Source organism: Aulonocara stuartgranti (assembly GCF_965226115.1).
Source record: "Aulonocara stuartgranti genome assembly, chromosome: 15".
Lineage (NCBI taxonomy): Eukaryota > Metazoa > Chordata > Actinopteri > Cichliformes > Cichlidae > Aulonocara > Aulonocara stuartgranti.
In genome coordinates this window covers 5,143,091-5,169,746 of record NC_138951.1, presented here as the reverse complement: position 1 = coordinate 5,169,746, position 26,656 = coordinate 5,143,091, and the positions used below count along the sequence as shown (strand labels likewise).

At 40.9% G+C, this 26,656-nt stretch overlaps 4 protein-coding genes across 5 annotated transcripts; 2 read left to right on the top strand and 2 right to left on the bottom strand.

Annotated features, from left to right (window-relative positions):
- The first annotated feature begins 2,749 nt into the window (after window positions 1-2,749).
- On the top strand, window positions 2,750-4,881 carry fkbp3 (FKBP prolyl isomerase 3). The gene is made up of 7 exons (XM_082504687.1): window positions 2,750-2,883; window positions 3,151-3,252; window positions 3,329-3,430; window positions 3,798-3,933; window positions 4,090-4,157; window positions 4,231-4,328; window positions 4,557-4,881. Exons 1-7 carry the CDS (start codon window positions 2,779-2,781, stop codon window positions 4,609-4,611), a joined length of 666 nt encoding a protein of 221 aa, XP_082360813.1. The 5' UTR covers window positions 2,750-2,778; the 3' UTR covers window positions 4,612-4,881.
- A 452-nt stretch (window positions 4,882-5,333) lies between these two features.
- faua (FAU ubiquitin like and ribosomal protein S30 fusion a) lies at window positions 5,334-7,002 on the bottom strand. The gene is made up of 5 exons (XM_082504688.1): window positions 6,894-7,002; window positions 6,130-6,211; window positions 5,897-6,041; window positions 5,687-5,742; window positions 5,334-5,556 (listed from the first exon to the last, which is right to left on the bottom strand). Exons 2-5 carry the CDS (start codon window positions 6,202-6,204, stop codon window positions 5,431-5,433), a joined length of 402 nt encoding a protein of 133 aa, XP_082360814.1. The 5' UTR covers window positions 6,205-6,211; window positions 6,894-7,002; the 3' UTR covers window positions 5,334-5,430.
- A 1,465-nt stretch (window positions 7,003-8,467) lies between these two features.
- Window positions 8,468-15,652, bottom strand: prpf39 (PRP39 pre-mRNA processing factor 39 homolog (yeast)). Of its 2 annotated transcripts, none has more exons than XM_082504369.1 (15): window positions 15,529-15,652; window positions 13,812-14,252; window positions 13,319-13,512; window positions 13,058-13,183; window positions 12,747-12,865; window positions 12,444-12,611; window positions 11,880-12,060; window positions 11,351-11,458; window positions 11,096-11,260; window positions 10,530-10,656; window positions 10,122-10,390; window positions 9,795-9,979; window positions 9,618-9,692; window positions 9,208-9,319; window positions 8,468-9,096 (listed from the first exon to the last, which is right to left on the bottom strand). In XM_082504369.1, exons 2-15 carry the CDS (start codon window positions 14,218-14,220, stop codon window positions 9,007-9,009), a joined length of 2,328 nt encoding a protein of 775 aa, XP_082360495.1. In that variant the 5' UTR covers window positions 14,221-14,252; window positions 15,529-15,652; the 3' UTR covers window positions 8,468-9,006. The 2 variants fall into 2 exon arrangements, with proteins under 2 accessions (XP_082360495.1, XP_082360494.1); XM_082504368.1 differs by having other exon boundaries at window positions 9,609-9,692; window positions 15,529-15,651.
- A 2,069-nt stretch (window positions 15,653-17,721) lies between these two features.
- arf6a (ADP-ribosylation factor 6a) lies at window positions 17,722-20,557 on the top strand. The gene is made up of 2 exons (XM_082506561.1): window positions 17,722-17,872; window positions 18,008-20,557. The coding sequence occupies exon 2, from the start codon at window positions 18,697-18,699 to the stop codon at window positions 19,222-19,224; it is 528 nt and encodes a 175-aa protein (XP_082362687.1). The 5' UTR covers window positions 17,722-17,872; window positions 18,008-18,696; the 3' UTR covers window positions 19,225-20,557.
- Window positions 20,558-26,656: the final 6,099 nt, after the last annotated feature.

The following is a 26,656-nucleotide window of genomic DNA, read 5'->3' as shown; positions in this document are numbered from 1 at the left end:
TGTTCTGTAAGGGAATATAACGCACAGTTGAATGACATCTTCCATTTTTCAGCAATTTCCAGCATCGAAAAGCTTTTATTTCTTAAAACAAGAACACTTGACAAGTTCAGAAAAAAAAGCATGTTTTTTTAGGATATAACTGGGCTCACAAAGGCTTCACTGAGTAGTGCACCTTGTAACGTGACTAACTGGCATTGCACACCATGCCACTGCTGTGTAGCCATTACAGGATGGTAGTGGATCCTGAAAATGGGCCTTTAAGCTTATGTAGCTCTTACATTCAAAATCATGAAAATAATTAATTAATCAATCATTGTTGGCAGCATTTCTAATCAATTTCATGTCATAATAGACAAAAGAAAATAGAAAAGAAAAGAGGCGACATTCAAAGATAAAGCTGTTCCAAATCTGACAGAACAAGTGTTAGAGGGAGTTTAACTAAGGACACACTTCTGCAAATATTACTGCAGGATTATATTGTTTGTAATCTCCGTGCTGAGGGGCACATCTAAGAGAATGTGTATCGCTTGTCTCTATAACCTGTAGATGTGAAGAGCTCTCAGGAGCTGCATCAAATTAAATTCCTCCCTCACTTGATATGTGAGCTCATTTAAGCTTCTCGGCTTTGCTTGTGCAAAAAAAATGAAATAAATAAATAATTTAAAAAACTTTATCGCAAAGCAACGCGCCAGACGTGAACCTCAGGTGTTTTTTCTTTCTTTTTTTTCTCCCCAAACTTCCTGCAATAAAAGTTTCATCCACACACTTCTGAACTCTTAGAGAAAAGATTACTGAATAAAAAATAAACCGTATCTGAAGATGAAAAACCGAGAGTGGCCAAGTGAGACGTGCACATGACAGATTCAGGATGTCACCTGTAAAATGAAATAAAAATGTATTTATTTTTTAAACACACAGTATCAGGAGGCAAGTAAGCTCAATTTATTCTGGATTTTCCCCCTTTTTTACAGATTTCCTTTCTTTTTCTTTATGCCAACTTATCTCTGCAGTTTGCACTATTGTAACAATCCTTCCCTCCCGGGCAATAAAGGAGAAGGAATGAGACCTGAGAGATTTCCTCTAAAGAGATAATTATCCCTCTCCTCTTCCTTGTGAGCTTTTCATCCAGTGTCCCTCTTGTTGCCAGGAAACCAACCAGGGTAAAGACTCTTCGCAACCCTGCTCTCCAGCTGAATGTAGCGGTGGAAAATCGTTATCATCTCGCTGCTTTTCGAGGCTGTTGATAAATAGGAGATAGCGAGGACAGTCACGGGACACGTGTGAGGCCTTTTGAAGCTGCGCTCTCACTGTCGGTGAAGGTGATTTCGAGGCGTACGGACAGGGTGTAATAGATGAGGTCGGCGTGTTCGCTCTGAGAGAGACATCACAAACGCGAGAGGGGGGTCTTTGCTGTAAGTCATCCACATCTAAGTCCTTATGTGGGATAACCCTGTGACTGATTGGGAAGTGTGTAGTTAGACCGAGAGCACCTACAAGATAAAGACCATAACCAGAACATATCAAATGTTCTTTACTTGTGGCTACTTGTCTATATTGCTGCACTCGTCTTAATTACATTGGTTTAACCTGTGAAACGTGAACACATAAGATAAGGAGCACCAGTCTTCCAAAAAACAGAACACTCCTCTTTTGATGTTTTCATGGCGAAGCAGAGTGCTGTCCAACCATGGATGACCACAGTATGAAATATACATCATTTTCATACTTATCAAACTGGTCATCCTGAAATGAAAGAACACTTCCATCATTAGAGGATAACAGGGACCATTCAGAACAACTTTACATTGACTTGTAGTGGCCATTCTCTCTACAGGGACAGGTGACCTGAACCATGCCGGTAAAATGCTCCCAGGAGCATAACACTGTAATGAGACAGCAGGAAGAGCAGTTGTTGTCTTTAAAGTAGCCAATATGGAGACAGATAAACAGATAAAGGAAACCTGTTTCCCACAAGCCTACATTTAGTGGCTCCGGCTATTCGGGGGGAGCTACTTTGAAAATGGAAGCAAATGACATCAATCCCCCTGAAAAATACGGAGGAAGAAGAGTCCCAATGCACAGGAAGTTTAAGTGGGGTATTCAATAGATGTGTTGCTCTGTAGACTGTGTTGCATCTCTTCCACTGCAGACGGTCAAAAGATTTAAAAAAGAAATGCTTAACACGCCCAAATGAACTATGCATGCAGGAAGTGATCTGTGTGCATTCTCTTGTTAATGTTATTGTGTGGAGGAGACACAGTTTGTTCTCGGTGTAACTGGATATATTAGATAAGTGCTTTAGTTATCTTGATAGAAGTCACGTGTGTAACTGCTGTCATATCTATTGGACAGTTAGTTGTCCACTAGACGGCGGTATACACATCAGGCAGTTATTTCAATATTGCGCTATATAATATATCCATCCATCCATCCATTCGCTTCCGCTTCTCCTTTTCAGGGTCGCGGGGGGCGCTGGAGCCTATCCCAGCTGTCACAGGGCGAGAGGCTATATAATATATATATTAATATATATGATGATAATATAAGCAATACAAATGTATCTTATATTTCTTCATTAAACTTTTATTCCGCGTTTCACGGCAAAATGTGCAGAAACGCATTTCTTATCGTGCACTCGCAATAAAGGTCATCCGGGAAAAAATAAAAATACATTTAAAAATAGAATTAAAATTTTTTCATTGTAATTTGGTGTGAAAACGTTAAAACGCGGTTTTATATTGCGCACGGAGGTCAAAGTTCACTAGTTCGCCTCTCAAAATGGCGGCTGAGCCCACACGGGAATGGAGCGATGAGCAGCTCAAAAGTGATGATTTGTCCAAAAAAGACATAATAAAGTTCCTGCAGGACAATGCGGCCCACTCGGTATGTTTCTCCCTTTAGTCTCCTCGGGATTCCGGTTGGGATATCTGCAGGTTACCGGTTTGAATTCTCACTGTGAAGTGCAGCATGCAGCACGGCTAGCTCCGATGGGATGCTTTGCTTCAGCACAGCAGAGCACAATGTTCAGCACTATCTGCACATTAATACGAATGCAAACAGCTTCTCTTAGGCTTTGACCTGCGCAGCTCCTCGTGGCTTGAGCGCAAACGAGTTAAACTTTCTCCTTCTGTTCGTTTGTTGTTATTTCAGTTCCTCAACGAGCACAAGCTGCTCGGAAACATCAAAAATGTTGCCAAAACTGCAAAGAAAGAGCAACTGATTATCGCCTACGATCAGCTCTTCGAGAGCAAAGTAAGTCACGATTGTCATCCGCCTCGATGATGAACCTTGATAACGAACATAAAATGTGTAAACGTGTGATTTGCAGAGGTTTAAAGGCACAGAAGCAGTGGAAGAAGTGACGGAGAAGGTTAAAGCTGTGAAAGTCGAAGAAAAACCCAAAGATGTCAAGACAGAAGTTGTGGATGAGGTACTGATCCACACCATCAAATATCAACTTTTTAATATCATCATTTATATAAAGAAGGAGACCTATAATATGTTGTAATTTCTTTTGTCCATTCGCATATCCCACATGGGGATAAGTGTATTATAACCACGTGCATGATACTGATGCTCAATGTTGGTTAATGGGGGGGCGTGCAGATTTTGGTTGTGTAGATTATGGTTACTGGAGTGAAAAATTCAGGTGTACTCATGAAGACTCAAAAATGCTGTAATAATAATGTGAATTGGGAAATATTTTTTCATTGTATGCTAAAGTACAAAAGGCCGATTCTGGTGAGCACTCAGCGATTATTCACATTTATTGACTACTGCTTCATTACTTCTCTCAGGGTCCTCCAAAGTACACCAAATCAGTGCTGAAAAAAGGCGACAAGACAAACTTCCCAAAGAAGGGCGACACTGTGAGCTGCTGGTACACCGGAACCTTAGAGGATGGGACTGTCTTTGACACCAATGTTCCCACAGGTATGACCGCATCGCACTCGTAAGGTGATGCTCTGTCGCTAGTCGTGCTTTTGCATTATTGAAAATGTTAAACTAAGTAATTTGTACTTTTTAGTTATGTAGATCAAATCTCTATGTAGCGATGAAGAATCTGTCCTTGTTGTCTTTGATCTGCAGGGGCGAAAAAGAAGAAACAGGCCAAACCACTCAGCTTCAAAGTCGGCTTGGGCAAAGTCATCAGAGGAGTAAGTTGCTCTGCTGTTGTCATTTAGTTTTCTGAACTTTTATTTCTATGTCTAATGTCTGTAATCATCACAGTGGGATGAGGCCCTACTGACAATGAGCAAGGGTGAAACTGCTCGATTGGAGATTGACCCTGAATGGGCTTATGGAAAGAAGGGCGTCCCTGAGTCCAAGTATCCTTTTTTCCCTCCCCTCTTTGGTATTTTGTACCCTGCGTGCATGTTTCATAAATATCGAAATATTTCTAAAGGGATGTGATGAAACTACACGAGCTGTCTGCACGTAAGGTCAGAGCTCAGCTTGTAATGTGGCTTGATTCTTGCTTATAACTGTCCTCCTTTATTGTTTTACACTAACATAATTAAATGAAAGCCAATTTTCCTTAACTCTACCTCTCCCAGAATTCCACCCAACGCAAAGCTGATTTTCGAGGTCGAGCTGGTGTCTGTGGATTAGCCCAAAGCATGCACTACATTTCAAGAATTCCCACCTAATTAAAGGCCTTGAGGTAGAGGGGGATATCAGCATGCGTCTTGGATTGCAATATTCCTGGGATGCCTGTGCTTTAGCATAGCATTACACATATACCAATTGGATTTAAAAAAAAAAAGTTTGATTTGGACAACATGGAATGGCTTGTTAATAATGTACATATAAGAGACTGTGAAATGTTATCTTTTTGTTCTTTTGCATGTACAATGTCAGAAATAAATCATTTTCCCCAAATTTGTTCATTTCAGTTAACCGGTCACTGTACAGATTGCACCTGTCTACATCGTGTTCTTTAGCCTGAAGTCAACTGTATTAAGAGAACTAGTTTGTGTGGTGTACGAAGTACTAAAACCTCCCAGTAGTTTTATGCCAACTACTAATTGTTGTTCCTGGAAGATTTTAATAAGTTGTAAATACAAGACTTTGTGTCGCACCCATAAGGTGCGAGACCATTCTAAATATGTAAACTAAGGCATTCCATGTACAGTGATGCACGTCTTTAGGGTCTAAGCATCCAGTGTCTGAAGTTTAGCTTCAAAGCTAAATTTGCCAATTTTAGCTAGCATTAATTCCTAGAGACAGATGAACTTTGGCTCAAATACAGGACAATTGTCTTTATTAAGAAACCGCAAAGATTATTTGCTAAAGATCTAGATTTACATTGCAGGACAAATCACTCATCTAGACCAAGTCAAAATTGTTTTTATTTTGTACAGGATGACATTTAACTTGGTAAAAACTGACAGGTGATGATGCGGTTTCTCCTTTGGGGCAGTGAACCACTTAAGAGTTGGCATTGGGTCCCTTCTTTTTTCCGAAGGTGGGAACGACATTCACAAAGCGCCTGTTGTACTGGATGCGGCGCTTAGCACGGCCAGTCTTCTTCTTCTTCTTCTCCTGCTTATCAACCTGAAGAAAAATAAGTGGATTGGCATCATTGTAAAAGTGAAGTAAAAGCAGATGTAGTCTGTAGTATAGCTGAAGGCAGAGTCCCCCCAGAATTTTTTTTTTGAAGAAGAAGAGGTGAGGTTACACTTACTTTGGGAGTCTGTCCCCGCACTTTTCCGGCACGGGCCAGAGAGCCGTGAACCTTACCTGGTAAAGTGAAAGAGAGAAACAAAGATCATGCTATCAAGGTGGTTTTGTTAAGACAAACTATATTGGTGCCATCCTCGGTGTGCCAAGTTTTGAAGTCCCGAAGAAAACAAACATTCAAATATGTGAATAGCTACATGTCATGCACACATACCTCCCAGAAGTCTGCCAGCTACCTCCAGGGTGCAGTGCTCGGAGACACCGCAAGACACCAGAGAGGCATCATTCTCCAGAGGGCACCCAGCAAGCAGCAGCACCTGATCCTCAACCAGGAGACCTTCCAGAGCCTGGACATGAGCCTGGGACACAAACAGGTTTTCTCATAATAATCCTTTATTCAATATTGCCATTAATAAGGTACAATTTTTACACTGGTACAAGTTTTACCTTGATCTGGCCGACAGTCTCCTCTCCAGTCACCTCAAGGGTGTGAGTGTTCTGGCCACGTAAGAAAAGCTGCATCTTGATGCTGGGGGAAAAAAAGAAAAAAAAGGTAGAGCCAAGCATCTTTAGTCATGGATAAAACTTTTATTAGTTTTCATATAAAAGCATAACTGTAACGTCCAACTACCAACATAGCTATTTTATGTTTACTGGACTTGACTATATAACAAGGACTTTGACATCAATTACAATAACTGCTAATTAGGACATCTGATAAAACGCTGGCATCCCTTGAAAATGCTGTGTGCTTTACTTGGTGTGACAAGTAAAAATGTCTACCGTGACGATCATCGCGGAAACATACTTGCGGCATTAAAATTTATTATAACAAATCCCGACTACCAAACCTTCACTTTGCCTTCATACTTCATACTCATAGAATATGAAACCCACATATGATCCTCAAAGTAAATATCTCCGGTGGTAACCTGAAACTTATTAAAACTGTGGAGAAATAATGCACTACCAGCCGCCGGGAGCTGAACTGAAGCTTCTCCCGGGTCCTAGCCAAAGCTATGCTAACTTAGCTAGCCACATGGGGCACGCGTATGGTAAAAGTCCAGTAAAAACATATGAAATACACCTTCACTCGTCAATAAAAAGCCAAACTTATGGTTACGGATGACATATGTGCATCAATCGCAAGATAAAACATGTGACGACAAAGCCAAACTGGGAAATTTTTATTAAAAGTGCACAGCTCTCACCTCGTTTGATGCTAGTCGTGCAACGCTAGGCATAAAAAGGACTGTTTAAGGGTCTACACAGCGCATGTGCGGATTTTACGTAACGCTCGTCGGACGCGGTGGCCACGCCTCTTGTACTTTGGTAGTGTCGCAGATTTATCTGTTCTAGTATAGCAGTTATATTTACGGGTTCATGTGATCTTCATAGGTTGTATTTATCTATTTTCTTTGATGTTTTGCAGAAATGCCTGCTCTACTGATATTTGTATTTTATTTTATTAAATTTTGTTTGTTTATTCTCACGGTGTCCTGTTTGTTAAGGTTTTGTTAAGTTTTGTTCTTGAAATTAACATTAACAAATATGGGGGAGAGGGGGGGGTAAGTTTTTAAAACTGTTTGACTCATTAATATAATTAATATACACTAAATTATTCACGAAATCCTGGTCCTTGTGGTTTATACCAATGTCCCACAACCAACATCAAATTATGTCTTATGTATTATGTTTCATTTAATTATTTTTTTTCTCCTACACTTCAGTATTACTGACTGCACATGGAGAGGGTTATATACTCGTCATATTCTTGTGTTTATTTCTTTACAAAAAATACTAAAAAGTTTGTTTGAATATGAGTGGATAATAGTCCTGGGGTGGCATGTCAGCATGTGACTCCCATGGCAATAACAATATTCTGTTACCTTCAGCAATGATTTCAGTGGTTTAAGTGTGGCTCATTTTCACATAAGGATCAAAACGATAGTTCATTTGTATAATTTCAGCCAACTGCTAAACAGTGATATACTTTTTGAGAAGGTTTTGGGGTTTTTTGTTTTTTGCTGTGAAGCAGCACCAGTACAGAGCTCATGTGATGCTGAGATTAGAGCTTCATTTTTACAGAAACACAAAAGTGGCATGAGAACATCTCATTTATCTTTGAGCTCATATTTACCACAAAAGATTCTTCATCCTACTACATTGTAACTGTTCTACATGTTAACTTTGTCATATATCTAGATGTAATGTGTATTTATCTTTGAGAAAATCTATTATGCTTACTTTGTATGTTCATATCAAACCTCAAAACCCCTGAACTTTATTTTTGTCTTCTATGACAGTTTTTGCCTGAAACACAGCTGGAAAAAAAGTTTAATTTCAATCCTTCAAAAACCACTCGAGCTTCAGCTTGACTAGCAATGCTTTTTGCACATTATTGGGGTATGTTGTGGGTGAAAATGTTTTCATATAAAATGTACTCATAATTATTGTCGTAAAGTGTAATTATTGAATGAGTTGCCAATGAACAACAAAATGTAAATTAAGGTTTTTTTGTTGTTTTTAAAGGCAGTTACCGTGTATACTGTTATATTCAGTTACCGTGGCTCAGTGCAGCATCTAGAAATGCTTGTCAGGGATTTCAGCTTTTGTGGAAACCCATTATTCAAATATATTTCATATTTTAATTACATTCCTGCCTATTGAATATTGGAAAGGAAAAGTTGTTTTACTTTGAATGACAGTAAAAGTGTAAACTAAACAGCTAATGACAATATTCATTCTAGCCCTTTGTGAATTATTTAAAACAAAACAAAAAACATTTAAGGATATCAATCTCTTTATTATGAAATCAAGTCAAAATAAAAAACAAGGAACTCTTTGTTGCTCTTTAGGGAAACATAACCATGAGTTATTACAAATCTTTGTGATTGGGGGGGGGAAGAATGATGACAGATACATTAATGAAAGCTTCCCCTTACAAGTTCTTTAACACAAAGACAGAGAGCAAACTAAGTCATCTGGCCTAGAAATTTCAAAAAGAAAAAGCCTTTGTCACACAGGGAAAAAATAAATCTGCCTTAACAAATAACATGCATTCAAGAACCCCAAAAAGAAGCCAGTGCTGGAGAGAATGACTGTAGCAATTAAAGAACTGATAACTGCTAAAGAGGGCCAAATATACTTCTATCAAGAGCTACAATATGTGGTAAAGTTGATTAGCACACTGTGAACCAGAGAAAAGGGGAAGAAATAAAACAAAAGAACAAAGCTTTTTGAAATCTCCATGACGTCTTGGTAAGAAGCCCCGTCCCAAGATGTAAGAAGGTCAAATGGATGGTCAGGCCACTATGTTGTCCATCATGTAGAAGGAGGGGGGTAGTACTGGTTATACTGGGCATACTGGTTGTATTGCCCCCAGGAGTTTTGTCCCCAACCACCGTACTGTTGCTAAAGAGAAAAGTGGGGGGGAGGGGGTTAGAAGGGCTGTAACTGACCACACATACTTCTTGTGACAAACTAATTTCTAAGTGCTGTAAATGTAACTGATCTGTAACCCACCTGGTACCAGTTATAGTTGTAGGCAGAGGCATTTGCCTGCATGTCAGTCATGTTTGCTACAGCACCAGAGCCGTCATCCACACGCTGCCTCTTAGCATCAGGTTCCTGAGAGCTGGAGAGGTAAAGTTTAAATTAGTAAGATCCAGCTTATAGCTGACAAATGAAACAGCAGTTACAGCCAAGTTTGTTGTTTTTACTGTTGTTCTAACCAATTTGTAGATTTTCAATATGTAGAATATGCATCTGCCCTTCACTGAGATATCAAGAAATACAAGACACTCTAGAAAATAGACTAGTAGTAGTCGTCACATGTGTCTTTCTAACACCTTGTTAGAAGGGGGTGTGAAAATTTTCTGAAAGTGTTTGTGGGGATGTGATGGACGCTGCGTTTCATTAACCACCTGTCATACCCGTTCTCGGCCTTCCTCTTTGTCGATTCATTTTCTTTTTGTAGTTTCTGTTGTTCTTCATAGGCAGCAACAAGGCTGAAAGATGTAAAAGAATAAACATGACTCTTTACAAAAAAAAACAAACAAAACAAAGAATGAATGTATTCATTTCTCCCTTTACCACTAAAAACAACTTACGCATTAATATCGCTGCCAAAGTCTTCAAGAAACTCGACTTTGCGCTGGGCAAAGAGGAGTCGTGATTCAAGAGGCATTGGGCTATTCAGGGCTCGGTCAAAACAAGCCAAGATCTCTGCCTCATTCTGGGTCACATCTCGATTGTATTCCAGCTCAAGCAGGTTTAGATACAGTTTTGGACTCGTCTACAAAAACCACAAAACACACAATTTAGTTGACAACTAGTGCAACACAGTTATATTTATCATGTGAACAGAATTCATTGCAAGAGAAACACAACCAATGCTATAATGTGTTGACCATCTGATATAGTCAACCCTCTCTCACCTGGTCTTTTTCAATAGCATCCAGAAGCACCTTCCTCGCCTTGCCCAGACTCCTCTGCACCTTCATCAGCTGCCTGGCCAGCTTCACAGCATAGAACGATGTCTCAGTAGCATTCTTCGCAGACTCCATCGCCTCCCTCAACAGCGCCTCAGCTTCCTCCAAGTTTCCGTGGCGACGCTCCAGGCTGACCCTCCGAAGGCGCACCATGGCGAGACCTGGGATCGATGCCTCCAGGGACTTCAGGATGCTCTGAGCCTCCTCTATGCTGCCTGGGTTAAAAAAGAAGAAAAAAGAAAGAGGAATGTCAGCTGAGCAGTTTTCCACATTTGTTTCTTATTCATGATCTCCATGCTTTATGTTGCTTTTGCATTTAATTTGCATGCTGCTTTGACTGACTAAGGTACTCACCCTGCTGCTCCTCAAAGGCTGCCCACAGCAGGTGGATGGCTGGTTTCTTGGGCAGATGGACGGTACACGCCTTCTTGTAGACATGTCTCACACCCTCAGTGCTGTATCCCTCTAGATATTTTGCATACTTCAGAGTGAAAAAGAGAAAGCAAGTTGGAAGAAAGCCAGGAGAGGACAGAGGGAAAAAAAAAAAAAAAAGAAAGAAAGAAAGAAAGGCAAAAGAGACAAGACATTTTTAAACTACATTTTGAGTTCACAGACAGGCAATTTCTTCATTGACAAGATCGTTTTTAGAAATTTTCTGTGTAAACCCATCAGCACCTTCATGGAACCAATTAGATAAGTTTCTGTAAGGTAGTGGGAGACGAAGAAGATGCAACGTAGTAGTTGGCATATGCTGCAGTCAAATCTTGTGTGGCAAGCTGGCCATCCCCTAATACAACAGATACAGTCACATATCAACGTTACACGCAAAGAGTGCAGGACTGTGTCGATGTGATATCATCGTTGATGGGGGAAGTGCAGGGAGGTAGCAGGAGTGTCGGAAAGGCTCAAGGTCACTTTACCTTGATCCAAAACTCCTCATAGAGAGCGCAGGCGATGAGGCATCTTTCGAAGAGAACCACCACACGCTCCGGAGTCCCATTCTCAATTTCGAACTCCAAGTACTCCTTCCAGTTGTTCAGTTGAGTCTTCTCCAAGGCTTTGACGTGGAAGTACGGTCTCTTAATCTAAAGAAACACAAATTGATTAGTTTGATAGTAATGAGGGGGGGACTGAAAGAATAAAACATCAGTAAGGGAAAAAAAAACAAGACCCACCCCTTCTTCAAAGGCCCAGCGCTTGCTGACTTCGTGTTCATTGTGGTTGAAAACTTCCTGCCGCACCTCAATCACCTTGTGGCGCATGTTCTCAATCTCCGTCACTCTCTACATACAAACACACAGACAAAAACAAGGTTAGCACCCTTATTTGTGCTTCTCCGTATCACATTCTCCACTTGATGTAAAAACTTCTATTCCTGCAGCCAACGATTTACATCACCAGAGATAAGAAGCCTGCAGAGGGGAGAAGTATTTATGCACCCTGCATATCAGCCACTGGGTATAGGTGCTGGGATCAACGGGCCCCGGGTGATCCTGTAAGTTTTAGGGCGAGTCCCTGACTGGATACCAACGTGAATCCCACCTGGCATTGATTGGCCTGGCTGCTGACATAAAGACACCTCTTCAAACCTAGGCAAATTATCTTTTCCCTTTCATCATGGATAACATCCAAGCTCCTGCTAACCCTGCAAGCAGCAATTTTATAAATTTTTTTCCCCTACGGGATTGGCAGAGAAGGTTTTACCTTAGCAGGATCCGCAAGATCCTCTGTACCAGGTGGAAGCTCCTCCTGAGCAACTTGTGACTCTCCACTGTCACCAACCATTCCCGACAGGCTGGCTTTAGAGAGCTCGAGCCTTAGCTGGACAAACTCCTCTTCTGACAAGAAGTGCCTGGGGTGATTAGTCTGCACATGGTCTTTGAACCTGCAGAGAGAAAAGAAAATGTCAGTGCACAGCTCTTTCATACAATGACGTTATAATTTTCAAAATGATTTGCACCATGACTATTTATTCCTTTACCAAAGCATGAAATCAACTTTCAGTTAAGCTGTTCAAGATGGAAGATTAAGCAAAACCAACCAAGCAGACCATGGGCAGAGGTAGAAACTATTATTTGTGCAGTTCCAAAACAAACATTTCAAGACTGCAGAACAGGATATGTCCATCACTGGGTTTGGGGCTTTGTAATTTTAAAAACTTTATAATTTTAAAAACTTTATATTTGCCTTTTATGATGATTTTAATAACACACTCCTCAAGTGAATGCAAACTTTCAAACAAATCTGGAAACTGTTCTTTTACTGTACCTCTGGAAGTGCTGGGAATACAGCTGGGTTGGAATGCCCAAGATGCGGTCATAGATGGCGGTGACGTTACCCAACTTCTGCTGCTCTGTCTCCCAGTTTATGAAGGATTCCCACAAACGGTCTGAGCGAAAGTCAGTGCCTGCTGCAAGCACTGCATGCTCATAGGAGCTAATAGGAAAACAAAAAAGGAAAAAAGATTCATGAAATGTCTCATTAACTCATTAACATTTGAGAAGAAAGTAAAACAGTAGAGTGTGTGTGTGTGTGTCTATATATATATATATAAATAAAGACTTTACTCACGCTCGAATGCGCCCCTCAGTCTCTGGGTCATTAGGATCAGAATTCTCTTTGATGAAGGTCAAATAGTGGATCCACAGGTCGACACTGAGAGGGATGACCTGCAAACCTCTTCTGTACACCTTGGAAAAAAATAAATAAAATGAGTTTGTTCATAAAAGTCTGAGTTTTTATGCCCCAAATTTTGGTTCTTAACAGATTATTCTAGCTGGTCAGTTATTGATGACACAGAAAAGCAGGTACACCAAGTTAAAAAAAAAAAAAAAAAAAAAAAAAAAGCAACACGTGTACAAAAGTACAAGAGGCATACTTACTTCTTCTGCAACTTGTACATTGCCATGCTTTTTCTCAATATCTGCATACTTCTTCCAGTAGCCATAGCAGTAGGGGTAACGTAGGAAAAACACATCAAATGCCTTCCTCACTGCTGTAAGGACATTCTGTAAAGAAGCAGAAAGACCAAATTGCAACAATTTAACCACCTCTTTTTAGCATTACAAGTAATTTCTGTTCAAATTTATTGGACAAGAATATATTTTCACTCAGTTTTGTAAATGTGTGTGCCTTCTGTTTACCTCTTGTTCTACATACTGCAGCAGATAGACCCACGCATTGAAATCTTCTGGGTTTTCCTCAACTCCCTTAAAAAGCTTTTCAAACTCTGAGGGCAGTTCAGGATCTGTAGGAACAGCTGCTTCTTCTGTTGTTTCTTTGGATGGGTCTTCTAGCTCCATGCCATCCTCTGCCACCTGTGTAGCCTCTGTCCCATCTAGAGAAGTTGACAAGGAATCATCAAGTGAGTTTAACTACAAAATTACAGTTTATGATTTGTGCATAATGTGTCATTTGTTGACAGTTTTCTTTTCAATAAATTAGTTACTGTAAGCACCGACAGAAAAAAATAGAGAGAGACACTATGCTGATTCTACACAGTACCTTTCTTGGTTGCTTGTTGAAAACTAGCTAAATCTTACGACGTTACACTAACAATTGGACCAGAGTCAACTTCATGACTAAGCATTTATTATTAAATCAATTGAGCCAACTGAAAAACAAGTTTTAAGTTACCTTGACTGTCAGTCTGGCCAATGGATTCAGACTCAATATTCATGTCCTGGCTGCAAGGCTCAGACCCTACAGGTTCTGTTGCTTGCTGTGCATCTTCTGTGGGCTGTGGAGGGGGAGGAGGTGGCGGTGGTGGAGGTGGGTGTTCTTGGAAGAGCTGAGCATTGGCAAGTTGAAATTGTTCCACAGCCTTCTCCACAGATCCCAGATCTGTGGAATTCATTTGCTGACCCGGTTGTTGCTCTTGTCCCATGGCATCCTGAGACACATCTGAATCCTCAGGCAAGACATTGGAGAGAGGCTCTGGAGCAACCTGGTCTACTGACCAGTCAGTCGCTTGGCCTACGACAGGAAGGTCTGGAAGAAAGGCATCCCCATTGCTCTCCATGGCAGGGGACTCAGTATCCAGCATTCCAGGAAATGTACCCTCTGAGATTTTCAGGTCTGTTGGGACAGAAAAAAAGTAAAGACAAACTCAGGAAAAAGAAAATAGATTTTTCCACACACCGAATACTATTACAGTTTACTGAAATATTAATGGTTTGTACAACTTAACAAAAAAAAAAAACTAAGAAAACTAGCTCTGAAATAAGCTAAAGTATTCCCACCATTTAAATAAATCAATAAATAAAAACATCCACTGAGTTTCCAATCATTTCTTTAAAAATACGCACTTAATGATACTAGTCAGGACAGCACAAAAACAATGTCAAGTACAATTATAATAAGGAACTTGGTGCCTAAAATAAACAAGTAAGAAATATCCAAGTGTGAACTGCAGTTATAGGTAAAATATCTACAAACAAGAAATTACTTTCAACTCACAATTTAAGCCAGTTTAGTTCTGACAAAGAATTTTCCACAACTATTGACAACGTGCTGCATTTTAAACTTGCCAAGAACCTTCACTACTTAAAATTATACTTATAAATCTGACGCAACACGACGCATGTTTTTCGTTTCAAACTATTTTTTTTTATTTTACTTCCTTTACGCCTAAAGGGGTCAACCCTAGTAAAAACAGCCGCTAAAGCAACAGGATACTTCCTTGTTCTAACATTAAACCAGTGCCAGTTTAAGCTTCAGCCCTAATTTAACTACTAAAAATAATTCCGCGTACTCGGTTGCTTACTCTTAGCTTCTCGCTTAGCTACCTTAATACTAAAGTTGTTTTCTTTTTTAATTTTACTTTGGGGATTTTTTTTTTGTTTTTTAAATGCAATATTTCCTTTAAAAAACGAGTAGCTTTAGCTTTGTTTGCTCCTCGAGGCCTTGTTGTTGCCGGGAGGTCTTTTCCATGATCAAAGTTCAATCAGAAGTTAGGCCTGGCGCCCGTCTATCTCAAATAAGTATAATAGTAGAGGTCGAGGCATGTTTCGTGTACGCGCTTGCTTAGTACGGTCCAACACAAACTATTCGTCTTTAATTAAGTATCTACATTTTTCATCGATTCTTTACGTTGATAGCAACGTTTACAGAATAGCGAATAGGAAACTGTTACATACATCGTAACTAGGACATTTACATGTACAGCCTTTGCTTAGGCCTCCAGGAAATAGTCGGTAGCAGTTAGCTAACAGCAGCACGTTAGCTAACAGGCTAATGTTACCCATTTCGCCACTAGCGATTGTTAAATTCGTTACTAACCAGATAAAACCAAATCAACAAATAAAAATACGTTTAAGAATCTTATCCGTATCTGTTGCGTCAATTTACTTACCCCCGTGGACTTGAGTGCAGCTTTTGAATTCACTTTATCTACACTATTGCGACCGGCCGCGTTTCGCATACCATTCTTAAGTTGGAGGAAGATGAGAGGGACAGTGTACGCATGCCCAGTCGAACTACCACCCACCAGCGACGGCGCGCTATTCGTTGTTCTTGATGTCTTGCCAATTTACATTTTATGATGAAATTAAAATGCAGAAACAATATTTTGAAGTTAGCCCATAGCTTTTGTGAATTCCTCCAGAAGTAATGAAATAAATAAATACATTTCCTGCAGTTGCAGTGTTTGTTAAAAGTGCTGCATATAAACCCTACATATTTTAGTGTACACACACTGACACAAGAATTCAACCGCTTTTAAACCGCATGACGCAATATTAAACGTGAGCTCTAAATCTTCTGTGGCTTTTGTACAATACGTTACACTGCATTGAATTTTTTTGAAAGTAACACTCTTTACTTTTATTAATAAAAAAACAAACATTTACAATCAACCAAGCTTTATACCACTTTATACTTCCATACAATAAATCCCCCAAACAACTTCTCTAGGTATAGAATTACATTTTGTATTTCACTTTTATTATATTTATTAAAGCATTTCGTTTTATTAAACAAACCACTATTGATCTAATTAATCACTTGGGACTCAGCAAGCTGCAGCAAGCAGGTAAAGTCAGGTAGGTCTGGTACTGTTGTGTGGGAGCTTTCTAGTTAACCTAACCCAGCTATGTGCCAGTAAAGGTGTTATTAGTTTTATTACTATATTTTCATTTAGACTTTGTCCCTAGTCAGCATCACTTCGTCACAATCCTGACATTTCTCCACCATATCGACTTCAAGAACTTGTTTACTTGCTTCCTAATATATTCCACACTTTGTTGAGTGCTACTGTTACAATACAATATTACCAATTTAATATCTCAGTGGTTATATTACTGTGGCAGATCAACATGTGTTGCAAGTTTATGCACCACACTGGCATGTTTGTTATTCAGCTGCCTCGCCTCAGTTGCAAGTAGACAACAATTTCAGAGATCCTTATCATGAATGTTTGTGCCTGAAAATGTGGAGCGGTATTTGAGATCCTAGATTTGACTAAATCTATGAAAATTATGTCTTTTTGCTTTTATAAAGTCATTGACAACTTTTTTTACTTTAAGAAACTTCTAAGAACAGTAATAATAGTTAGATGTTAAACTGGCAGGCACAACAGAATGAAAAACAGGGTGAGGCCCCTTTGTAAAATCTCACATTTAAACCCATTTCAAAAGTAAAGTTGGGACGGTTATTCTCATAGCCTTATTTTTGAACAAGGCTTATGAGTGCATGACTGTTTTATGATATTAGAATCACCTCTCATAATTTATTATGGCAATAAACACGAGTTCACTTATATTTATACTGACCGTGTCTTTCTTTAGGCAGCCTAAATTAATAAGCTGGTGTCAGGTAATGCTTTCACCAATGAAATACTGTAGTTCCTCCCGCCCTATTCACTCACATTCTCCACGTCACAGACTAATAATACAGGAACTGTTTGAATGGATGATAAGACATGCCAGAAAGACCCGAAAGTAAACCGTCTCCTGAGACCACCGGGCCAACTAAATCATGGCATGTGTTTCATGTGTGCGGTCTTGTGTGTTTTCATTGCGGTACGTTAAACCAGAGGCGATTACATCCATAATGAACGCCCAAATGGCGTCAGCAATAGTGCCTAATGGACCGGTCTGCAGTTCTTTTTTTCTGGGCGCGCATGCGAAATGGCGTGCAGTGCGTTTAGGGGCAGTCGCGTTTTTTAAAATCTAAATGAAGGGTGTGTTTTCCCAACGTCCACGGTGGTTTCTACGGAGCGTGGATTTTGAAACAATTACAACGTCAGTGCATAACTTTATTAAATCAATAATCTGGTGCAGATTTAAACGATTGTTTATTTCGTTGAACGATTTGATTTTGGGCTGTCTAATAAATCGAATTAAAGATTATTTGAGTGTTAATTACCTAATTTACTAATTCTCTAGCTGTTATGTTTAAGGAGGAATACGGACATGAAGATTGATTTGTAGAGAGTTCCTGTGCACCATCCTTCTAGTCTTTTGTTTTCAATGTAGCCAAATTTCTGAGCTCCGAGGTAGCCCCTGAATGTATCAGTAGTGTGTGTGAGCGGTATAGAGGAAGTGGCGGCTGATCTGGGTCCGCACCTTTTCCGGTAACACAGCACCGCCACCGCTGTGACTGAACGGCTGGAGAGAGAGAGAGAGGGAGGAAGAGAGACAGAGAGCGGCAAGAGCGGGGAGAAACGGTCCGGGGACAGGGGGATGATTGCCGCAGACGTAAGTATTTACCGCGGTCTTCGTTTTATCTGTACCGTGTTGCTTTTCTGTGTGTGAAAAGAGTATTTTTTTCGGATCCAAAGTTGTCCTCTGTACTAACACCCCTCCCTTCTCTGGACCGCTCCTGTGTCACAGGGGGAAGAGAAGAAAGTCGGATGAATCAATGACCTTTTGAGCGCTCTTCCTCTGGATGTCCCGGCGCAGAAACGGACCGGAGAGGTTTAATTTAGGCTTTTTAACAAGAAAATTACCGAGCTTTGAAAATTCACCGACTGGAATTAGCTAAGGCCAATTGTGGATACCCGGCAGCCAAGGAGGAAGTGGGAACCCCCGGGCTTGAACTGGGCCTGATTTTTGTATAGTCCGCTTCTGGTGAGAAGGCACTACTTTGTGTCAGTTTCCAGCTCCGCTGAGAGCAACAGGATTTCGAACGGAAAAAAAACTTGAAATGTGGCTTTTGACGGAAGTCAGTGCTCATAGGCGACTTTGAAACATATCGGGCTTTTTTCTTCTTCTTACTTCGGAATCCATTGGATCATGAAAACAGACCCCCACTCAAGTCTGTGAGGGCTCCATACACACTGCTTCTACTGAATGCTCAGGTCAGATCACCACAGACCAGCTAACTGTACTGTACAAACTTGCAAGCCACCACCTTTTGAACATTGACACTTGTGTCAGCCCACCGCTGCCATCACGTGGAGGACTTTCAGTAGCAACACAGTGAAACTGTAACTTCTCAGTGATATATCTCCCCCTATTTTCTTCTCATTGGAGAAGCTTCATTATATCTTCTAAAGAAGTATTTATGAACAGAAAACAAGATGGGGAAAATGCTTTCAAAGATCTTTGGCAACAAGGAGATGAGAATATTGATGCTTGGACTTGATGCTGCTGGGAAAACTACCATCCTGTACAAGCTGAAGCTGGGACAGTCAGTCACCACCATCCCCACTGTTGGTTTCAATGTGGAGACTGTCACCTATAAGAATGTGAAGTTCAATGTGTGGGACGTGGGGGGACAAGATAAGATCAGGCCGCTCTGGAGACATTACTACACGGGCACCCAGGGGCTCATTTTTGTGGTGGACTGTGCCGACAGGGATAGGATCGACGAGGCGAGGCAGGAGCTCCACCGCATCATCAACGACCGGGAGATGCGGGACGCCATCATCCTCATCTTCGCCAACAAGCAGGACCTCCCAGATGCCATGAAACCACACGAGATCCAGGAGAAGCTGGGCCTGACGCGGATCAGAGATAGGAATTGGTACGTTCAGCCTTCGTGTGCGACGACAGGGGACGGACTCTACGAGGGCCTGACCTGGCTTACCTCAAATTATAAGTCTTAATGTTTCCCTCCCTCCCTCCTCCTTTCTCACCAGCCTGGACACTTGGAGGCAAAAGAAGTAGCTGAGAATGAAAAATAATAAGTAAAAAGAAAAAAAGATGCAATCTGAAGCAATTAATACCACGACCCCTCTGCTGAGTGTGTATCAAAGAGGGTAGCATTTACTTCTAGTTTTCTTTCTTTCTCTTTTTTTGGATAATGTTGACATCACTATAATCACAGATTTCATTTAAGCAAAAAACCAACATATTTCTTGGCTTTTTTTTTTCTTTGTAGCTTGCTTTGGTTCACACTCTGTATAACCAGCACTGTTTAAATATACAGTACGCTTTCTTTTACAGCAAATTCTTTATTTTTTTAACTCCCCGTTTTTTGTTTTTTTGTGTAATTTTTTTTTTCAGGGGACTATGGGGGACACGTTTATATTTCCACCCCATGCTTAACCCTCATTCAGTATTCTCAGTCATCACCCAGCTACATATCCAAAGGATGGGGAAAGTCCAAAAAGACAAAAAACAAATGAAAAAAAAAAAAGCCCATTGCCTAGCACAACCGCATATCACCTTCACTGGTCGAAGTTGCCGCTGTAATTTGTTAGAATGCGTGTTTATGAATATGTTAGGACCTTCCTTTTGTATTCGATTGTACTGGGATGAATGAGGACGTGTTAGTTATTTCATGTGCAGTGATTCCATCCATAATGTCTACTGTGGCGGTTTGTTCGAAAGACACTATGTGGACGCTTGATATTCTGACACACACACGTACACACTGTGATATGGATATATCTATACATTTTGTTGTTTCAGGGTTTGAATCTGTTACAACCAGTCTTATCGTTTCCTCTCGAGCTTCCGTTACTGTTGAGTGTTTGTAGTTTCGGCTGCCTTAAGAGGGACCTGAGTTACAGGTGTCCCCACACCCCCCTCCCCAAAATCAAGACAGCAGAAGGTATTCTTAGTCGCTGAGTTTGCACTGCAGGACAGAGCGAGGGAGGGAGGGAGAGGGGTTGGTTAGCAACAAGGTGGCTGTGCACATTTTTACTCTCTGTGACTGACTTTTGGACCCCAGCAAATGTTAACCAAATACCCAACCCTCCCCATTCACCACCACCACCTCCTCCACCTCCAATGCAGGTGCTCCAGTGACTTCAACCCCCTTCTCTTTTCTTTAATTATTATTATTTTTAAAATCATCAGCCTGTATGGTCCTGCAAACACCAAACCGGCTATTCTGTTAACGCTTTATAGATGCCGCTGTTTTATTTCTTCTCTTTTTCTTTTTTTTTCTTTTGCTATTGCTGATAAAATAATAAAAAAAATTATATATCCAGATCAGTACGGAAGTGATGCCTTTTCAATGAGCAGCTGCTACCGTAGCAAAAGTCATATTTCACAAAAAGTTCCCAAAAGAGGAAACGAGAGCTTCAGGGCGTTATAATGACTGAAAGAAACTCGAACGAACACGAAGTGAAGTGAGCCTCAGCCTGTTTCCTTTCTGCTGTTGAGTGTGTGTGTGTGTGTCTGAGTCATTTGCTGTGAATAAATGATGAGATCTCTAGTTTCAGAGAAGTGATTGTCAGGTAAACTACTTTGCCTCAAGTCTTAAAGTTTCACTCTGGTGATCAGAGTGCCGGATTCTTAAAGAAAGCAAGTTTTGCTAATCTGTAAGCCATGGTAGGTTAAAAGCCAGAGGGAACAGGACCGTAATTCACTGTCTTGGTAATGGTGAGTAATACTGAGCCTGAATCATAACTTTAATGAGGAAATTACACATTTTTCTGCTGAAGATTCTGCCTAAAATACAAGTACAATGAATTTATTCTCTTTTGAGTAATTGGGCAGTGCCTTTCTTTGCCTTTGCGCAACATCTGAGGTTAGTCAGCATCACAAAAGATCTTTACCGCCCTGGCATTTTGCCCTGAGTAAGCGAGCTGCCCCGAAGCACACATTTGAGATCAGGCCACCGTTTCAAAGCCATGCTTTCACCTCCGCGCCGCGCAGAGCAGCACAGACCTTCGTGTGTGTTTCCACTGCATAACAAAAGTAGGGACATGGCTGCGTTTGGAAGGTCAGGTTCCTCTCTCTGTACCAAAAAGAGGAGGGTGTGAATTGCGGGGAGTGACATCACTGTGTAGTCAGGAAATGCTTTGAAGGAAGAAGATAGTTGTCATGGAAATTGGTGGTTGAGGAGTGAATGCCTGAATGAAAACAGGTTGAACTACATCAACAGACAGGTGAAGTCCTGGCGCTTTTGACACTTTCTAAACTTAAGGAGGAAAGAGCTTCCTTAAAAGCTGACATAGCTGAAGGTATGACAGTGTCCCCAGCTATGTTAATGTAAAAATATTCAGAGGAGTCAGTCCAGGAATTCCTGCGCAGGAATTCTTGCTGTTTATCTCTGCATTTGCTCCGTTTGCTCGCGAGCTGTTTGCTCTGTGAGTGTGTGTCGGTTTGAAGTTTGACCTGTTGCTGTGTGGAAAGCACACATGTGACGAAGGACACTGAGATAGACACACAAATGAGACGGGCTATCTCTCCTGAAACCGCCGCTGTGCTCTGGATTTTTCTCTCGTACTGAAACCACTTTAACAGAACGTCCGAGGGGCCGTGCCCCGGCGCTCTCAGGCGTGATCTTGTTTGCTTATGACTTTCCATTCATGACTCTCATTGTGGATGCAATCAAAGTGAAACCCACAGAATGCCTTTCTCAAGAGGGTTCAATGAGAGGAAATGTGGCAAGGGAGAGCATTTTGAAACCGTTCCTGATGTTACATCAGCGCCGAGCCAGTTCATTGTGCTGCACATGTCGTTGGCCTTTTGTACAGCTGTCACTGCGTTCGGCAGCAGATGCACTGCACATATTGGCTGGTGTCAAATGCTGTCAGGCTCACCTGTGGCCCTCACTTAAAGGGCAGGATTTAAGACTGTTATTTTAATAGATTATATAATTTCATGTTTTTATTAGGAAATACCTGTGTCAGTGAGAACAGCTGCACTCACACAGCCTTCCTACACTCAACCCTGTTTCATTTTTATATGCATTCAGTATTTTTTTTTTTTTTTTTCATCTGAAGCACTGCCATTGTATGTCTCAGGGTGGGGGTTGACTTAGACCATTGTACGCCTGAGAAGGGGGTGGTTTCAAACAATACTTTAAAACCGAGCTCATTGGCAGTTCCTCCGTCCTCGTTTTGTTTATTCAGGCGTTCCTCTTTGATTTCAGTCTGTCTTCAGTTCTTCATTCAGCAGGGCAGGAAACCATTCTCGTGCACGTGTCATCAATAACAGGTCTGTAGCTCGTGAACTTGCACAATCAACGAAGCGTCTCGCGCTTTCTAAGAAGCATTCACCTGCTTGTTCAGCGCTGATTCGGCATTCTGTGTTTTACGTGCCGCTGTAATCCTTGCTCTGCTTCCTAACTGCAGCACCGGCTGGGGTTATGTTTAAGTTAACTTCATGTGACACACACACACTCAGCGGCTACGCAAGCCGACACGTTGCCTCTCACACCTCAGGCACTTGCTGTCTGAATCCTCCCACAGCCGTTTCCACAGAGTGTGCTCACTTTGCTGAAAGAGTCAGAGGCCAAGTAAAGAACTCCACCGTTTTCTCCTCATGTTCATACAAATATGTTTAGGTGGTGCTTTGCTGGTGTGGGAATAGATTTGAAAGTAGGGTGTAAAGGAGGTAATTATACTTTAATGTATGTAAACAAAACAAATAAAAATCAGGTTTTACATTAAAAAACAATATGATGCATCTTTTCAATTCACTGCTGCAACAGTCCTACCCTTTGAGGCTTGAGCTTTCAGCCTTAAGCTTCCCTCTTAAACAAGGACATTATATTCAGTCATGTCCCCATGTCTCTTCGACTTTACCACCCAGTGATTGTTAGCGTGTCAGGGATAAGTATCAAGCTCGGATACTTGTCTTCTTTGTCTTCTGATTGAATCCTTACCTGCACTTCTATTTAGCAGAACACTCCTGACACACCAAGCTGCATCAGCCAGAGATCCAGCTCAGAAGGTTACAGTGTCTTGGTTGTCATGGGGCCTGTTTCAATAGCCCCGTTAAAGCAGCATGCAGAGTGACATTCAGCTTCCAGGCAGTTGTAAGCTCTTCAGAGTCTGTTGCACATTGCATTTCCCTCCTCCTTGGACAATGTGCTAATAATTATAGGGAGCCCAGGGCCTGTGTTTGCATTTGGCAAAGAAGCTTTGCAGTGGGAGGGATGTGAGCTGCTACAAACCCCACGCTGCAGCAAAGATTCAGGCTCAAATATGTAATTAATGGAGGCTTTTTTTTTTCTAACTGAAGCCTGTAAACGAGAGAAAAATTATTGTTTTTTACAAATTTTACTTTTAATTACTTAATGAAATTATTTTAATTACTTTAATTTAATTTTACTACTATTTTTTACTAAAACTATGAAATGCCAAAGCCTAACTAACCAACTCTGAGGTCTTTTTTTAAAATAAATTTAAGAAAAAAACTGTCACTGTTGGAATTGTGCTCAAAGTCTTTTCTACGTCAGTGAAAATCTGATAACTAAACGATTAGCACAAAGAGAATTATGACCTCTTGTCTTTTGTCAGCAGAAGAAACTTTATCAAATACATAACAGGAAGCGAGACGATTTTCTAATTACAGAGAGAGAGAGAGAACAAACGTTTCCTTTATAGATTAAGACAGACAAACTGATGGGTAAAAGCAATGTTGCACTTTCGTTTGTGACAGGAACTGACATATGCTGCAACCTTCCTGTGTGACACATGGCACACCACAGCAGCATATGGACAAATTCAGATAACCAAAAGAAGATTAGCAGAATAGTGTGGAGACAATAACAATAGCAGAGTCAAATTATTGTTATTATGGACTAAATGATGTGTCTGCTAAACAGCACTGTAATTACCTTGACTGTCTTGCTGCTGTGTTTTCTATTGTGAAACCCTGATTGTTCTGAATATGGGTTTGGACACTGAAACGTAACCAACATATGTTAGTTTCCCTCTGACTCAAATCTCCCCTGCTTTTTTTCTGCTAAAACAGTCAACAAGTGTTACTATGCCTTCACACGTCCTCTAAAAACTGTGCTAATAAAACATAATAATCATAGGTTACAGGCTGCCATTTACACTGTCGCACTCTGAAGGGGGAGACAATTAAGCTAAATGTCCCCCTCTCTCTCTCTGGGGACTGTTGTCAACCTCCCACTTACACAAACACAGAAGCAGAGTCACCAATACAATGTTCATCCCTAAATAACACACAGCACTAAATCCCAAAATAAACTCACCACACACAGCCTCCCCACTGGCTCTTACTAATGTCCAATTTGGCGAGCCACCTTCTTTTATGTAGGACACAGAGCATATAGCTTCACACACCAGCAGCTGTGTGTTTAGTCTGTGTACTCGGGTCATGTACATTAGGGCTGCCACAAACGATTATTTTGATAGTCGACTAGTCACCGATTATTTTTGCGATTAGTCGACTAATCAGATCATCATCCATTAGACGTAAAACTACAGCTTATTGCACCAGCAGCATCTGCTCTTATATAACTATCATTAGCTTACAGCTTTAAGTGTTTAAGGTCTGTGCTAACTAAAAATAAAGACAAGATGATAGTTTATTAAATTTTAATGAAATTTGCAGATTGTTTCGGTGAAGTTTAATAAACTCCTTGCTATCTAAAATATAACAGGACACTGGAGTATATTCTGGAGCATCTCACACTTCTGATAATCAGCTGTCTGCTTGAAGTTTATTCAGCTGTGTAAAAACTATAACTTTAATCTCAGACAAACTGATTTACTCAGGAACAAATAAAATACTAAAAAAAAAAAAAGCCAAACAATAACATTTTAAGTTATCTAAGTGACTCATATATATTTAACCTGAGTAGCGAAAGACGGCGGTGGGTTTGAAAACGATTTGCGGGGAGTCCGGTGTTCTCAGGGCGCTAGTGAGCCTAGCCCCCGGCTCGCTAACGAGCTAGTGGGTAAAAGATGTCTCCGAAAACGTCGGAGCGCTTTTGAAAATATGTGGTGTCCTGATAAACTGAGCAGATATTTGAGGTTTACACAGCTACATTCTCGCCTGAAAATATGTTAAACGTTTATTTTGTGACCCAGAAAGAATAATAAGAGTAACATTAAAACTAACTAGCTGCCGCCATTGTTGGAAACTGCGCTGGGCCGCGCTATGAATTCTGGGACACAGCTGCTTCTTCTTCGGGGTTTAACGGTAGCTGACATCCTTGTACATGCAATGCTGCCATCTTCTGTTTCAGTCCGTTATTACACTCTTAAATCCTGCCACTTATTCCTGCGTCTTTTGTGATCGTACAAAGTTTCAAACGACGCCTCGACTATTAAATCAGTCGTCGACGAGTTTGATAGTCGACGTAATCGTGACTAGTCGACAAATCGTGGCAGCCCTAATGTACATGTATGGCAGGTTGCTGAGAGGTGTTGGTGAGACGCTGTGCGAAAGGCTGCTGTCTCAGCTCACCTGTCAGTGTTTAAGCTGGAGCACAAGTGCATTGTCATAGATCCTTGACACACTGAGTGTGCACACTGATCAGCCACGACATTAAAACCGCTTACAGGTAAGTGAGCGCCATTGATCACTGTCAGATGGGTATGACCATGCATCTAAACAAGGTGGTGGCCAAAGCGCACCCCACATAGCAATATCACTGCAAATGGTAAATGGACTGATTCTTATATAGCACTTTTTTTTACTCTAACTGAGCACTGAAAGCGCTTTACACAGGTTTAGATATACCTTCTTGCATCTAAACCTTCTAGATCAACCATGCATGCAATGTGCACACTAGGCCATGACGTACAACCTGCAAAGAACTGTTGCAAATGTCCTACAGACAGGCAACACAAGGTAACTCCAAAGGTTTAGGTCCGACACTGGCAGGTGAGCTTCCATTTGTGTCAAAATTCCTGTTCACATGCCCGCTGTGTCTGTTGGCACAACACGTGACCAGATGTTATCTCTGCTTTTTTAGTCAAATGAAACATCTGGACCACATACTCAAATGAGAGGAAGTGCAACAAGACAATCGCGGTGAAGTTGGAAGGACACATCAGGTGTCGGATTAGCACCTGATACAGTTGGTTTCCCAAAATAGTTTTGTTGCAACTGAAGTACAATTCAGAGTTAAAAAGAGCTATGCAAATATTTTACTGTCGACGGTTTAGACACAAATTGAACCAGAAACAACAGATCGGTGAGGGACACGGGGTCTCACGCAATATTAGGCAGTGGTTTGATTGTTGTGGCTGACTGTGCAATTTGCATGTGTACAACTGCTCTGTTCACTTAGGTTAACCTTATGGTTTTTCTCGAAAATGTTGCATTTATTTAATCCCTTTTGCACGTTGGGATTTAATACAGTTCTCAGACTAA